The sequence below is a fragment of the Priapulus caudatus genome, unplaced genomic scaffold (assembly GCF_000485595.1).
Source record: "Priapulus caudatus unplaced genomic scaffold, Priapulus_caudatus-5.0.1 Scaffold180, whole genome shotgun sequence".
NCBI classification, from domain to species: domain Eukaryota; kingdom Metazoa; phylum Priapulida; class Priapulimorpha; order Priapulimorphida; family Priapulidae; genus Priapulus; species Priapulus caudatus.
In genome coordinates this window covers 294,118-310,115 of record NW_014577241.1, presented here as the reverse complement: position 1 = coordinate 310,115, position 15,998 = coordinate 294,118, and the positions used below count along the sequence as shown (strand labels likewise).

Sequence of the window (15,998 nt, the reverse complement as noted above, 5' to 3'; positions counted from 1 at the left end):
AACATTGCTACGATAATGTTTTTGAGCAAAATGTTCGGCGACTTTTTTCACCGTACATTGCGAACATTTCATGGAACATTGCTACGATAATGTTTTTGAGCAAAATGTTCGGCGACTTTTTTCACCGTACATTGCGAACATTTCATGGAACATTGCTACGATAATGTTTTTGAGCAAAATGTTCGGCGACTTTTTTCACCGTACATTGCGAACATTTCATGGAACATTGCTACGATAATGTTTTTGAGCAAAATGTTCGGCGACTTTTTTCACCGTACATTGCGAACATATCATGGAACATTGCTACGATAATGTTTTTGAGCAAAATGTTCGGCAATGTGCGCCGGGCTTTACGCACCGCCTAGTTGCTCACAAAGTGTCCATTCTTACAAGGAACCCCTTCTTACATCAAGCGAACCAGACAATGCGTTTAGACAATACGTCTGCAGTGTACTTCTCTCTGCATATCTGTGAATCTGTTTTCATGTTTTTATATAATAATTACATTACAAATTAATAATTTTCAAATGCTATTATTGCATATTTCAAAATTTTGGATACCAACATTGTTGAAATTCCTATCCAATAAATGGGATACCAGATCTTTGGGGGGATACCAGATTTCAATACCTGGTATCCCGAATGGATACCATAATAAAAATCTAATTTCGACCCCTGCTTACCTCTTGTGTCGTAAAGACAATATTCTCTTACACCTCTCATTCTAATGACCAACCTGCCTTACACGTCTCATCCAGATAACCATCCCTCTTTACATCTCTCATGTAGACAACCAACATCCCTTACATCTCTCATCCTGATGACTAACCTCCCTTACATCTCTCATCTTGATGACCAACATTCCTTACATCTCTCATCCTGATGACTAACCTCCCTTACATCTCTCATCCTGATGACTAACATCCCTTACATCTCTCATCCTGATGACTAACATCCCTTACACCTCTCATCCTAATGACCAACCTGCCTTACACGTCTCATCCAGATAACCATCCCTCTTTACATCTCTCATGTAGACAACCAACATCCCTTACATCTCTCATCCTGATGACTAACATCCCTTACATCTCTCATCCTGATGACTAACATCCCTTACATCTCTCATCCTAATGACTAACATTCCTTACTCCCCTCATCCTGACAAAAATCCTAACCTATACGGGTGACTTGAGGACTACCTAAGTGTTGTGAGAAATGATAGGCATAGCAGTCGGTATTTCATGAATTGTAAATTAATAGCAACTCCTTTATTGGGGGGGGACTGTTTACTCTAGAACAGCCATTACACTAACGACGTAAGAATTACAGACTTTTTACGGAAATTGGTCGAAAATTGTGGACGGTTACGCAAAGTCCGTAATAAAATTTACGGACGGTTAACCAAGATTGCTGTGATAACCCATTAAATGCATAAAAAATACATGTGCAAAGTTTGCTGATAAGAGGAGAGTTTTCATAGTTGCCATATCACCAGCAACCTATAGTCAAAACTCTGCTGGACTCGCCAGCGAGTTTATTGGACTGAAGGTGTGACCGGCACTTTATTCAGCAACAGTAGCAACACGTACATGTAAGCCTGGCAATATAGGCTATTACTCGATCGGGTGTCTACGATTGATCTATTAAAACAAATAGTACTTGCACTCTGCAGGAATGAGCGACAATAAGACCAGACACTGCAAACAACGCGGAATTCGTATATAATCAATATAATTCATACGTGCTGCACAGCTATGTACACCTGCCTGACACCCTAGATTAAGAAAATCAACTCACTGGCACTTTCAGCAGAAATTATATCCACCATCTTGTTCAGTTCAACGAAACTCTCCCATTACCACAAAACCTTTCGCATAGATCTACTCATTATGCATATTTTTTCTACACATTTAAAATGCCACCGTGGAAATTCCCGTAACTGTCCGCAAATTTTACAATGGGACTTTCCTTAATTGTCTGTAGTTTTCCACAACTGTCCGTAATTTTCGTTCGATTTCCGTAAAAAGTACGTAATTTCTCCTTCATAGTGCAATCCGGTAATCGCCTCGACGATTTACCTTGCTGTACTGATTCCAACTACACACCCTGTAGCAGCTACTTCATACAGACGAGTAAATAGAAACACTTCTACAAAACTGAGTCCCTACCTTCTTCATCCATGCGTTCGTCCGCCTCTCCGCCTCCGCCCGTGTCTTCCGTTTCCTGGATCTGCCCCTCCTCCTCTACCTCCGCGTTCAACTCTTCATCACGATCTGTTGCGCACACTTCCGTCTCGTCTTCCTCCTGGGCAGCACCGCCCGTTTCCTGCAACCTGAATTCAAGATGAACTCATTACACGTTTATATGTACGTATTACGCAATCGTCGGTGGACTTTTGATCAAGAGGGCGTACTTGCATGCGTACCTGCACATGCACCGACACGCATGCACAGTTTCACACGCACGGACACATACACGTACACGTACCTTTCAGTAGCATCATTTTGTTCTGATTCTTCAGCGTCATCTACCACAAAATACTGAAGAGGATTTGGCCATATTTCGTCCTTTATCGCCTGTGGGAAAAAGTAAAAGACTATTGCAAATGACATGTAGATTAAAAGGTGTAAGAATTAGATCATTAACAGGTGAGAGTGAGCTCATTTGCTCATTCCTACGCTTCACTAATAGTAATAGTAATAGCTGGAGCTGACGTCACACTTAAACTCTGTTTCTATCCGACATAACTCCACTGACACGTAAAAAATCTGTCTGAATAACACAGCGACTATAACATTGAGTCAGCTGTTATATTACATTCCACAGGCGATGTATTATATTCCAGCACAGAAGGGGAGAAGTAGAGTGAACGACAGTGTGCAGCGGAAAGGAGAACAACTAAGTTCAACCAGGTGGTTACAGTGTCATGGAATATAGCACGAGGTTGGTATGACGTTGGTCGGAGCTTGGAATGCGTGCACGCAACGTGTGCGTCGTTTAATGTCCAGGTACAACGTGCACAGAGTTAAATTTTTCATCGAGATCCGTTATCCAGCCGCCTTGCATCTAGCATGTAGCCACAAGCCGCACGTGAACGCTACGATGACTGGCCACGGCTGCTTGCTCACGCGAGCCACACTCACCTCTGCTAGCACGTCCGACGCAGCATCACTTTGACTAGTCAACCACATGAAGAAGGTACGCGACCGCCGATCGCGCTTCCTGCCCTCTCTCTCCTCCTGACACTCGGCTAACGACTTGCCGTCCTTCCATCGTATTTCTGGAATGCCGGAGCTGGGATCGTACGTCGCGTGCGCGGACGCAAACTCCTTGCAGACAGTCATGTTTTCGAAGAACGGGTTCTCCTCAAAGTGGAGTCGTATTCTGTAACCCGACCGGAGGTCATCGTAGTCTTCCACCTCCACCTGCACGAGAACACCCCGCCCCACGTTAGTCGATTTTACAATACTTGGGCGATGCATTCATGAGATTATATTTGAGCACCAATTTTTTTATATAATAAATTAATAAATACTAATATGAGGCATCACCCAACTCTGTTTAATTCGCCAGCGAGTTCAATTGACTAAAGAGCCTGGGGTGGAAGGCAGTAACAGGTACACACACTCAGCACCAGTAGCAATTCCTACTCAAGCCTAGTAGCAGGGTTCTCCCTACGTTGAAAACTCCCCCCTGTTTCAATCGTTGCGCCCCGTTTAAATTACCTCCGCCCCGATTAAATTCCACCACAATAAAAGTTTGCCAGCGCGGGAATAGATCGTCAAGAATTCCCATTCGACCAGGACAACCGGCGCGTGTATTTTTACCGTGCCACGCATGCACTGCAGACAATACACAAGTACAAACAGTTAACCTGTACCGAACCCAACACTAACTGTACACCGACTCGGCTATCTTATATATACAAGAACCCCAAATACCGTCTATGGTATGGTGATTTTACGCATTAATTAGTGGTACGGTAAAAAAACACGCCCCCCGGACCTCCCTAGTTTCCCTCCCCCCTCCCCTCCCCTCCCCCCTGTTTGAATTTCATCCTGGGGAGAACCCTGGGTAGCATATGTATACACTATGTATGCAATAAATTGGTTAGATATGAATTCCGCATTGCTTGCAATGTTTCGCTTGTCTGCAAAGGAGATGCAGTAAACCTAGAGGCAAGTACATATTTACATTTAATAGTAAAAACAACGAACTGATTCATGTCTGAAAAAGATAGAGGCAAAATCTCTAAGCCACAATTAAAAAAATTCTGTGTGTAAACACATGCTCATTATTGTGAAATATATTTTTTAACTTTGTGTCTATGTAAATTTGGAGCAATTATTAAACTTATCTTCTAACTGATCTATATGAAAAAGGTTCCAGTTCTGCCCATGTACCTAGAATGCATTAATGTTAACTGCAAGTCCGACAGACTGCAGAATTTACTATTGATATAGATGACTTAACCCTATATATAACAGTCTCTTAGGCCAAAACAAAATATATGTGTGGTTACCGTTACATGGCGGAAAAAAATAGGGTAGGTAGGTAGGGAAAACATTTTATTTTCTTGAAATATTTTATTTACGAACCATGTCCGAAGGATGTGCGTTGTGCCTTTTGAAGCAGGAACTGTCCAATTCATTTTTTTTTGACTAAAGAAAATTGACACTAAAATGTTTAGGGTCGCTGGGAATAAGTAGGCTCGGTCGGGAAACCGTAACCACACCTATATTTTGTTTTGGTCTTATCAGAATTGTGCCAACAACCCCCTATCTTATCAACTGCCCATATCTAACTGCAACCCCTTGTGATATGCAGACTGTACTAGGCTACTAATCGTTTGGCTCACATGAGACAAATTGTTGCACAACTTTAACTTCAGTATAAATTTTTCCTGGTGTTTTTCAACCCCCCCCCCCCCTCAAGGGCATAACCCATACTTCCCAGCCATTACGGAAGTTAGCAGTCTGACTGTACTCGTGATCTTTCTAAAAAAAAACTTACTCGTGATCCACCAGGAGGGACCCCACCAGTTGGATAAACACTGCACTATAAAACATCTCATGCTATCCAAATTTGGTGCACAATTCAAGCAAGGAAGCGGCATTTACCTAACACAATGTAAGCATCAGTTGTAATTGTAATTACAAGGTGCACATCTTCTTTGTCAATCATTCAATGTGTCATTTACCTTTTTAAGACATCTGATGCACTCCTCTTCATCTTCATCTACTATCACTGAGATCTGAGGGTGATTTAAAAACTGAAAATGTCAGTTAAGGATGCCTTCTGGTCATATATTTACCAAGCAAAAGTATTGGTACGCCATTCATTCCCACTTCACAATGACTTTACATGAATGTGACACCATCTTCTATCCAGCCAATGTTTAGTTAATAACAAAAATCGAAACACTAAAGATTTTTGCGAGTAACTACAAATTAAATTTGGCAGGTAACGCACAGTAACTGCAAGTTGTGGTGAACAGTGTGATTATTTTTCACACACCACATTTTATTTTCTAGCTTCCTTAAAATGCAGTTCATAGAGGAAGATTATATGAGCTTCTATCACCAGATCTACCGAAGAGATAGAAACTCTCACACAAACAGAGCAAGCGTGAGATGCAAGTTATGTGCTGAGAGCAAGATACCTTGGTTTCAATAACATTGACGTTCCTTGTTTAAATCTACAGATAAATTCTACCCATGAGCTGGTATATGCTGAAGAATTTAACGTAAATTGTTTTTTACTCATTCTTCTCAGTGTAAGGTCTTTTACTCAGTAATCCTGTTTTAACAATATTCCATCAGCAACTCTGAAATTGCTTTACAAAGTTATACAGCATTATATATTTATAGTGTTCACAATAGCATTTTTACGGACATAGGGCATTCATATTTCGTGAGATTATACAGTATTCCACCCTTATACATGTTGGACAAGAAATTGTAACTATGAATATGATACAGCAAGCTGTAAAATCTTGTAATCGTAACTCGTCAGAGTCCAAAGAACTATGTAACGAATTCTCATCTTGAATTTATAGTTTATCCATTACAGAATGGTAAAATGTGTATAAATCATGTGCTACCTCAGTTACGAAAATGCAATTAAATGATGTCAATGTAATTACAACTACAGTACAAGTGCCATATATAACATTTTTGTGCTAGTACTACTAGTAGTATTAATTTTGCTTTTGCATGGATGGACCTACTGCTATCGTTGGTGTGACTACTACAATTCAAATCACTCTACCGTATTTACAAGGTACCATATTTATGGGTACAGTGCACTTTGCCGTGACAATAAGCAGATTTTACTCTAGTTTTAAGGCTTGGAATATAGATCATTGTTAGGTAAATAGTTATTTGTCGAAGGCTATATCCTAAATAGTCGACATAGCGTGCAATTTCACCGTACAAACTACTAGGTAACCTATATTATTATTACTATTACTATTAGTATTACTAAGTAGTAAGTAGTTTAAGTAGTCAATCAAGTTAATCACTTGTCAAGGATACAGTTGTTGACCAGAAATTTGGAATCTTTTCAATAAATTCATTCCTTTTGCAGAATATAGGTTTCTTGAGCAAGCTGTATCTCTGTTCGATTTTGAGGACTTCCTCTGAACACCGTTCGTTGAGGTTGTCGATTTCGCTCTGACACGAGTCGATCCATTTCAAAATGTCCTGTTTGCTGACCACACCGTCCGATTCACTATGGTGGACTTGCTTCTCTCGAAATTCGGGAACATTGACACTGTTTTCCCCATCACATTTTCTCATTTTTCTAGGCAATCCAGCCGCGGTGGCCATGCCAATGTCTTATAGAACAATATTTACACTTTATAAGTGACTTGTAGATCATGCGATATGTGTGATGATTGCTTTTGCTTTGTAATAAATTCACAAAAACAGCATACGGGGAGAACAAAACAGTTGCGACAACGCTTTAGTACGCATGCGTATAACTTCCCAGGTAAACTTGCGGTGAAAAAAACGCTTCGACGGCCATCAAGCGGCAGAAATATCAACTATGCCAATGTCTTTGCATAGTGTACCATGAATAGGAACTTGTCATTTTTATCTGTATTTTAGTAAAGCCTATAATACACATAAGTAATATAACTCTCAGATATAAAGTATTAAACAATAACAGACAATAAATTTTTATCTAAACATTCATGCCAAAATACCATACAGATACAAAATACCAAAAAGGGTTCAATAATAGTTTCAATAAGTTATATCTTTATTACTCGCATTATTAGTGACATTACCAGCACTCACCAATAAATAAGGATATAACCATCTGATCACACACGTATTTGTACACAAACGTAACACAGACAAAAAAAACACGTGAAGCCCAGGCACTGGTTTACTTAATTTATGCCGAACAGGGCACATGCTATATTATGACTCAAATAAGCACGTGACTTGACTTATGACTTGACTTTTTAATGTTCCATGAACACGTTGTCAGATAGCTCATACAATGCTCCACATCGAACTGATCCGTATAACGTACATGCAAGGGAAATCGATAAATGACAGCACCTAGATCTTATCTGAATCTGATATCCAACCGGATTTAGCGATATCTCATAGAGATCTAGACAGTGCAAAAGTTGACAGCTACGTACATGTTGCGATATTCGAAAGTAAGAAAGCAGCTGTTCTGGTTACAGAATTGTGAGAACTCCGGTATGCTAAAAATGTGACTGTCACAATAAGAGAATATAATAATATGCGATTGCTAAATAACGTAAAGGAAGAGCAATGACAAAATAAGTTTAAATAAAAGACCTGATGCACAGTGTAACTCATAAGCTGGTTTGAAAAGGCATGCATAATTACAATAAAACTATTAAAGTACACCATTTACACGAAATAAAAATACAAAAATAATTAAGAACACGTCTAATGCTATCCATAATGACAGCCTTAACAAACCTCTTTGGAAACTATCACCTGCATATCTAAATAACTGTCACGTATGACAAATGACAAATAAAACCGTGGCTACATGCTGCCGAGATAACTTGAGCAACTGAAGGTAAAACCTTACGCTCCAACTACAGATGCTGTAATCATCGTGCAACGTATCACAGGAAATTGTTTGACACCTCACAATCGAGTTATCTATATAGTATGCACTATGCAGCCAGACTTGTGGGCTTTGTTGCACAATAGCACTACCCCAAGACTAGAAGCTGATCCATACGGTGCCTGTTCAACCTTCGCGCTGGTGCAGACAGACATTACTGTCGATGCAGAAGCATTGAAGATTGTGATCATCTGCTATGATTCATTCACTACAACTCGTGTAGTGGCGAGGGTGTGGGGGCAGTTCCCACAATGATGTCAGTGTCTGTACCAAAGAACCTATCGCCAAAGTTACCTGAAACAAAAAGTCAATCAAACGCCAAATTACCACACGTTTGTGAATTATTTAATCCCAGATCAATGCCGAACACATTACAAATATTACTACTACATACTAGAATCAATACAATTTTTCATGTATCTAAATGTTACCGCCCTCCCCCATGTAAATAGCTGTGCAGACAAATTTACCTATTCCCGGTACGATATGAAACTGGTCGTTGAGTATGCGGTCGACAGCCGTCGTCACGATCTTCACCTTTGGAAAGGCGTAGGCGACCGAGTGCACACCTGTCATAGGCACATAATCACCAGGTGAGACAACTCAGGTGAAATAGTACCTGTGTTTCACACCTCGTCAGCTGCCTCTGGCACTGCCATTTGCATACGACACTACAGAGACATAAAATCTGAGCACATGCAACAGAATAAATCAATTGAAATGTTTTGCCAAATCTATGTTCCACTGCACAGGTAATGGGTAGCAAGAGATATTAGCAGCTAAAAATAGTTGGGTATTTAGGTGCCAAAACAATGCTATCATTTTATTGAACTGAATAATCATGAGAGGATTCTAGCTGATATGATTACATATTACAACAACACCAATTACTTTAATATCATGATCTGTACTGCCGCATGTGCAAAGGAATGGGGTTGCCGGGTTTAATTTAGGTTCTGCCCCGATACCAGAAGAGACCATACGGTCATCGTTTAGAGGTGTCGCCACGGTGATACCTGATTCGGCCATGAGAAGAGACAGCAGCATAATCTGGTCTTCGGATACGTCGTGGTCGAGCAATATACGTATGGCCATCATGGCCGCTGCTCCCGTTGCCACGGTCGCATCCATGAGCAGCACGTGGTAGTCCTTAATGTTCCTCGGTAGACGCAGGTAGTACAGCTGATGCAGAAAATTCGAAAAAATTACTTCAGACTGCCAGCCATGACACGAGACTGAAACTAAACTAGGTCAGATAAACCATGAAATCACAGAATACACGCATTACCGATCTACATTTACCTGGTTTCATCCCATCACTGTTTTAATAAGCAAATAAAAAATTTATGTTAATCATTTATTTATTTTGTTTCACTACAAACATAAACGAGTTGCAGATAATATTCAACAGTATCAATTAAATATCTGCTGCTACATACATTTGGGTGGGGTAATATTAATGCCTAGAGGTCAATGATCTTGTAACAGAAGTTACAAAATTTACATCAGCACAGAGACAAAGACGTTGACTGGATACCAACCTCTGGCTCTCCCGTATCGAGGTTTGTTTGGATCAGGATCTTTCCGAGTCTTACATTTTTTACGACGCTGGAGATGGCTGGTTCCATTGTCTCCCCAGCTCGAAGTATCGAGACACCGCAGATCTAGAACAGTACAAGACAAAAAGACAAATCAATATCAAACACCTGCTGTAAAGCCAATGTTGCAGTAGCCTATTTACATACATATGCAATTCCATAAATTCTCGCAACTTGTGAGATTAACGGAACCTTTCTCATTGGAAGCAGAGTTATAGATATTTTTTCTATTTTTTTATTTTTTTATTTATTTAGGCAATTATCCATCATATACAAAACATAGCATACTTTTACAATAAAATTCTTAATTCATATAATTGGATAACTACCAAGGATATATACACAAAAAGCATGACTAGCACACTTATTTACATTGTGGTCCTTGTTTTGCTATGCCTTGAATCTAACAATTACACTACTAATACTATCAGCACTAACTATTGAAATATACACATTTGTAGTTTTAACCGGTCATACAATAGTACATTCTCATAAGACGATACAAACTTTTCTTATGCCTAATTTTAACCGAATTCTTTTAGCGAAAATCATACTCCTCTGCCTCTAATGTTTCTACCTTTTCATAGTTAACATTTAGAGCTGTTAATACATTAGCAATGTGACATTTTGCTGTTGCAAGAGAAGTTGTTTGTTGAGTGATAAATGTGACACTATGTTAACCTGTTTTGCTTACTAACACATTTAATATTTATAGCTTTAAGCATCATTAAAGCCTCAGATATCATTATGTTTCCAGTTCATAATTCAAAACATTGTATGACGGTCACTCACACTGACCTTCTTCGTGTCCATCATTCGTCCTTCATACGGCTTTCCCTGTGGAGTATCCACAACTACATCCTGCATAAAAAAATAAATACATAGGTGCTTCACCAACAACAAACATTAAGCTCACGAATGAAATTCGTGAACAAACAGGTTTTTGAAAATACTACAATAAAATTTCCAGTACAAACACATGTTACTAGCCACTTGGATCTGGTCTTTGACCGAGTTCAGTCTGGTATACACTCAGCTTTCTGCCATCTACTGTGTATAGAAGTACCATTATAAATACTCCACAAAAACCTAAGCAAAGAAAACCGCTGTAAAACGATTGTTGTTGTTGTTGTTGTTATTACCACTCTATGATATTTTCAATCTCATATAGTATATGGGCATAGTCTGTGTGGTTTCTTGCTCTGTGAAGGTGGACATACCTTGAAGGGTAGATAGGAGAGTGCATACTCTATCAGCAACCTCATCAACCGTTCGGAATAAAATATGAACTGGTCTCTCGGCAGATCCTTGTCCCTAAACAACCAAACACAGAAAATTTCACTGAATGCGCGATTCAGCGCGCGTTTAAAAAACTGCAGCTGAAAACGTGCGAGTTTAGCCTCAACACGTGCCATTGCCTCCGTGAGCATAAGAGAAGTGTGGTGGACGCATTTCAGTGTGCCCTCTACATACACACTGTTTTAAATTAATTACTAAAGAGTTTTTCCAGTGCTAAACTTAGCGCTGCAATCATTTTTTTTGCAAAATTAGGATAGCAGGATTTTTCTGATTCCGTCTACCCCATAGAGTCAACAATAATGTGATGATGACATGTTCTAGTCATGTATACCTTATGAATGTGTGTAAGCCTCGAACTTGTGGTGTGTTCTCTAGTATATGTAGACTTGTAGGCGGAGACCCACCATTGTGAGAACATGCTAACTTTGATCTGTGCTTGAATCCCCTCTAGAAAATCAAAGTTAGTTGCAGTCAGCTGTGCATGGAAAATGGATTAACATTTCAATGCTAAGAAAAAGAGAACGTGAGAAATTTTCACTGACAGAAGTGTAAAAGGGAAGAACAGGAGGTGAGTGTTCACCAACATACCTGTTGCAACTGTGTATTGACGTGCCGTACAATAAGATTCAATGCTATTTCATTCTCTCCACCTGCAACAAAATTGTACACGTACGATATAACTACAGTTTGTTGTTTTGGACACAAATCAATTTCATTTCAAAATAATTTTTCCCCATTCTGCTTAACACATGTCTAATCATTGATAAGAAATAATCTGTCAGTTTGTTAAGCAAACTAATGCAATGCTTACGAGCACCATTTACACTTGGTAATTATGTTATTACCACATTTGTACAAACAAAATCATCCAAATGCCATACTTGCATTGAAGACTTCTGATAGTCACCATTGCAAGATTAAGCACAGACGCACCTCTGGGTACTATGATGTCAGCATGCGCCATGGACGGTGCAATATAATGCTCGAATGCCGGTTTCACAAACTTGTTGTACTGTTTCAGTACACCCTCTAACTCTCGGCCACGCTCAGAAATGTCCCTTCGTAGCCGCCTTGCCAGCCGAATGTCAGAGTCAGTATCCACAAAAACTTTGAGATCCATCAGCTGGAAGTAGCCACAGAAACAGTGTCAGATACGTGAGCGTAAAGAAAGACCATCACTCCTACCACCATGCATGCTGCTAGATAGACCAGAAGAAAATCCCAAGATGATTGTAACCATGGTTACAATGTCAATGATTGCTCTACTTAGATGAATTTTTAAGTTTTCTCTAGCTACAGTAGTGATTTTAAACAGCCCATGCAAGTCAGGTTGTATTTTTCAGATTAATTCACCTGAGATTATTGAATGTTAATAAGATATGAGCTACTACTCTCACACGTTAAAAAGTTATAAAAGCATGAAACAAACCAGGTGTTACACACTTACTGGCAGCAAATCAGCATAGTTTTGAAAAGCCAGAATTCCTTCAAATATGACAACATTAGCTCCATACAATTGTTTCTGAAATCAAAATTAAAATGGTGATGAAAATAGACTGAAAACATATAGATGACAATGGTGGATCCTAGTACATTCTAAGAAAATATTTTCACATGTATCTAACACCAATATAAAGCTGAACAATTGAAAATATCTATGTGACTGTATAACCAGGGTTTGTACCCGAGCAAGTCAAAACATTTTTCCAGGACTTAGAAGGTCCGTATTCCAGGAGAAGTGACCAGCAGACCTATAACAGTAGGTCTTGCGCTGCATAGGATGAAAACTAACCGAGTAGCAGACAGTGCTTCACCAGTTCACCGAGTTAGTTATGACGCCCTCACCTTGTACGTCTCTCTGCTGTGTGTGTTAAAGTTGTAGATGGGCACATCAACCTGCTTGCCCATTTTCAGCTTCTTCAACGTATCTGTGAGCAGCTCAAAGTCGAAGGCATCCGGATGATCAAAGTTGAACTCGTTCCTTGCGGCCACCTCCCGGTCTGCGTCAGTGAAGTTCTACGGAAAAATGCAAACACGCGTGCACGGGGCATTCAAGCTACTTCCACAAAGAAGACGAATAGCCAAGCAGTTCCAAGAATATTACTTTCACATTTCACCTTTAGCGGTGATACTCGAATACACACTGTAGAATGTTGTTGAGACTATGTTTGTTTGTCGAGACATGTATGTTTGTATATATTGTTGAGACATGTATTGTTGAGACATTGACAACATTGGAAACAGACATTGGAAACATTGGAAACAACATTGGAAACATTGGAAACAACATTGAAAACAGACATTGACAACATTGACATGTATTGTTGAGTTATTGACAACATATTGTTGAGACATGTATGTTTGTTGAGACTAGTTGAGACATTGGCGACTACGTTTTGATGAAACTCGACGAGCTCCTACCTTGTAGAAGGAGTCCATGCTGAGATGCACCACCCAGGGAACATCTAGCTCCTCAATGATCTTCCTCGCCACCGTCGTCTTCCCCGATGCACTGCCACCACAGATTCCTGGAGGAATGCAAAACCATGAACGCATAGACGGTACGGGCCGGCTAAGCCAAACATAGCCTCGTGTACCAGTGAAACAATGCCTGGCCTCGTGTCACGTGTCAGCAGAGGAAAGAGTGTTATGTGGCAGTGGCATGGATGCTCGTGGTACAGTCGAATGGTGAGCTGTAAACGAGGGTTGGAAGAAGCAGAAGGTGGGCCGATGGAAGATGGGTTGCCCTTTCGCTCTGTCTGATCTTGCTCCTCGTTACAAACATGTGTTCTAATAATGGACTCGGCATCAAACTCGTGCTTCTCTTGCCCATATCTACATCGTTTAGGTCTGCCATCTCTGTGGGGAATGGTCACTCCTGTCATCTTAGCCAGTCCTCCCTTTCTTTCTGTTGCACTTCCTGATGCTACTCCTGGGCCCACATACTGGATGTCAAAATTAGGGGGACCCCCAACCATCACCACCACCATGGCCAGCATGTGACCCCGGCCCATCCGGTAAAATGATAGCTCAGCCCCGAGTAAAGCATTAGTTTGTGAACGTCAAGTGCTGGAACCTTCAATTTACGTATTCATTGATCTACTTCACCTACGAGGCATTTATCGCGAACATTGATGGTAATGGGGGAAATTGGTTATTGTATGTCAGAATTAGTATTTACCATTAGAGGGTTTAGATTACGTCTTGCTTAAGTAATAAATTGCATTGGGCAAAAGCATGTTGTCCACGTCCATGGTGCTGCCTCTCTGCCTTAGTCCTATCTAGCCCAACGTCGGCTAATAGCTAAGCTAGAGGTAGAGCTAACAGCAGTAGTGGCTGATTGTGAGGAATAAAAACTATAAAGGCATAAATACATGGTGTAAGTTGTGGAAATGTTAGCAAAGATCAGGTGGATGTCTCACGTGACGTAGATAGATAATGTTAAAGAAAGCCCGATTCATTTTCGTTTTTCTATAAGCGATTTTCGTGGGAACTTTGGAGCTGTTGGCAGCAGTGAAATCTAGCTGAAATGTTCTAGTAGCCTTGCGCAGTCAATGTACGCGGCCTATAGTAGCTACGTACGTATTATAGTACAGGGTTCTCCCTTACGTTGCGCAAACGGGCGCGCGCGCCCGTTTGGAAAACTCCCCCTGTTTGACTCGTTGCCCCCGTTGAATACTCCGCCGCAGTTTAAATTCCCACCACAATAAAATGTTTGCAGCAGCGGGAAGTCGACCGTCAAGAATTGCCGTTCGAACCAGGACACCCGACCGTGTTTTTTACGTATCACGCATGCCACTGCAGACAGTACACAAGTTAATCCTGACAATGCACAGTTAACCTATAACTAACTGTTACACAACCGCTTCGGCTACTTATATATAACAGAACCCACAATACCGCTAATGGTGTGGGGGCGATTTTACGTTATTAGTCGTACGCGTAAAAATACCCGCCCACCCGGACCCACCTTAGGCTTCCCCCCTCCCCCCTCCCCTCCCCCCTAGTTCCCCCCCCCCTCCCCCTACCCTCTCCTCCCCTGTTTGATTCAATCTGGGAGAACCCTGTACTTAGTACTATAGTATACACGTGTACGTGGCGCGCGCGTTGCGTGCGTGCGTGCGGGTGTGTGTGAGCTATAGTTACGCTAAGAGGTCCGTTGTCTGTATCAGGTACTACAGATATCGTACCGAGGTACATATACATATCGTATACCAAAAAGTGTACAGCCTTGTACTACAGAAGTGTACCCTAACCCTAACCCTAACCCTAACCCTATAATCTAACCCTATTACCCTAACTCTAACCTAAACCTAAACATACCTCATATAAAATATAAACATAATACTAAACACTAAAACAACTCGGGTACATATCTGTAGTACCTGATACGACAACGACCCCATCTGCGATAGTTACAGGGCCGTACACCGGCACTTGGAACGTCTCAATAAAAAAAATAATGGTAAATAAACGAAATGTATTTACTACCAGTCTTAATGTTTCTCGACTCTAGGCCTACTCATTACTCTATTTTGCCTATTATTGCTGATAATTACCTGTAAATGCCGGTAAAATGCTCATCTGCAACACACAAGTACACCGCACGCTTGCCCTGTGCACAAACAACATGAATAAGAGAGATGATAAGAGAGAGAAGAATAATGAGAACATAATGAACTCTCTTATTCATGTTGTTTGTGCACAGGGCGTGCGTGCGGTGTACTTGTGTGTTGCAGATGAGCATTTGACCGGCATTTACAGGTGATAATATTGGCAATAATAGGCGAAATAGAGTAGGGGAACATTAAAACTTTGGTAGTAAATACATTTCGTGTTTATTTACCTTTTTTTTATTGAGACGTTTCAAGTGTCTGTGGGGCCGTAGCTAACAGGGGGGGAGGGGGTAGCTGCCCCCCGCCAAAAAAAGAACCCAGTGAAGCATGGCTCTCAAGGGGTAGCTTTAAAAATGAGTGA

General features: G+C 40.6%; 3 protein-coding genes across 5 annotated transcripts in view; 1 reads left to right on the top strand and 2 right to left on the bottom strand.

Moving 5' to 3' along the window:
- The window catches only part of LOC106806813, an 11,236-nt gene extending 4,252 nt beyond the window's left edge, over positions 1-6,984 (bottom strand). Inside the window, exons 1-5 of the mRNA XM_014808915.1 lie at positions 6,537-6,984; positions 5,201-5,272; positions 3,144-3,425; positions 2,488-2,576; positions 2,169-2,332 (exon numbers count right to left, since the gene is read on the bottom strand). Of these exons, the coding sequence (XP_014664401.1) occupies positions 2,169-2,332; positions 2,488-2,576; positions 3,144-3,425; positions 5,201-5,272; positions 6,537-6,830 (901 nt within the window). The 5' untranslated portion in view covers positions 6,831-6,984. The remainder of the gene's footprint in view (positions 1-2,168; positions 2,333-2,487; positions 2,577-3,143; positions 3,426-5,200; positions 5,273-6,536) is intronic.
- Positions 6,985-7,242: 258 nt separating this feature from the next.
- Positions 7,243-15,998, bottom strand: part of LOC106806820 (uridine-cytidine kinase-like 1) — a 17,061-nt gene continuing 8,305 nt past the window's right edge. For 2 of the 3 annotated variants that reach the window (XM_014808939.1, XM_014808937.1), the window contains exons 3-14: positions 13,443-13,549; positions 12,867-13,037; positions 12,469-12,543; positions 11,955-12,144; positions 11,610-11,671; positions 11,353-11,468; positions 10,943-11,036; positions 10,515-10,583; positions 9,666-9,788; positions 9,141-9,306; positions 8,595-8,693; positions 7,243-8,418 (exon numbers count right to left, since the gene is read on the bottom strand). In XM_014808939.1, the coding sequence (XP_014664425.1) occupies positions 8,333-8,418; positions 8,595-8,693; positions 9,141-9,306; positions 9,666-9,788; positions 10,515-10,583; positions 10,943-11,036; positions 11,353-11,468; positions 11,610-11,671; positions 11,955-12,144; positions 12,469-12,543; positions 12,867-13,037; positions 13,443-13,549 (1,358 nt within the window). In that variant the 3' untranslated portion in view covers positions 7,243-8,332. The remainder of the gene's footprint in view (positions 8,419-8,594; positions 8,694-9,140; positions 9,307-9,665; positions 9,789-10,514; positions 10,584-10,942; positions 11,037-11,352; positions 11,469-11,609; positions 11,672-11,954; positions 12,145-12,468; positions 12,544-12,866; positions 13,038-13,442; positions 13,550-15,998) is intronic. The other variant, XM_014808938.1, reaches the window with a different exon arrangement.
- The window catches only part of LOC106806822 (protein LTV1 homolog), a 19,082-nt gene continuing 17,209 nt past the window's right edge, over positions 14,126-15,998 (top strand). Inside the window, exon 1 of the mRNA XM_014808940.1 lies at positions 14,126-14,158. Within this exon, the coding sequence (XP_014664426.1) occupies positions 14,156-14,158 (3 nt within the window). The 5' untranslated portion in view covers positions 14,126-14,155. The remainder of the gene's footprint in view (positions 14,159-15,998) is intronic.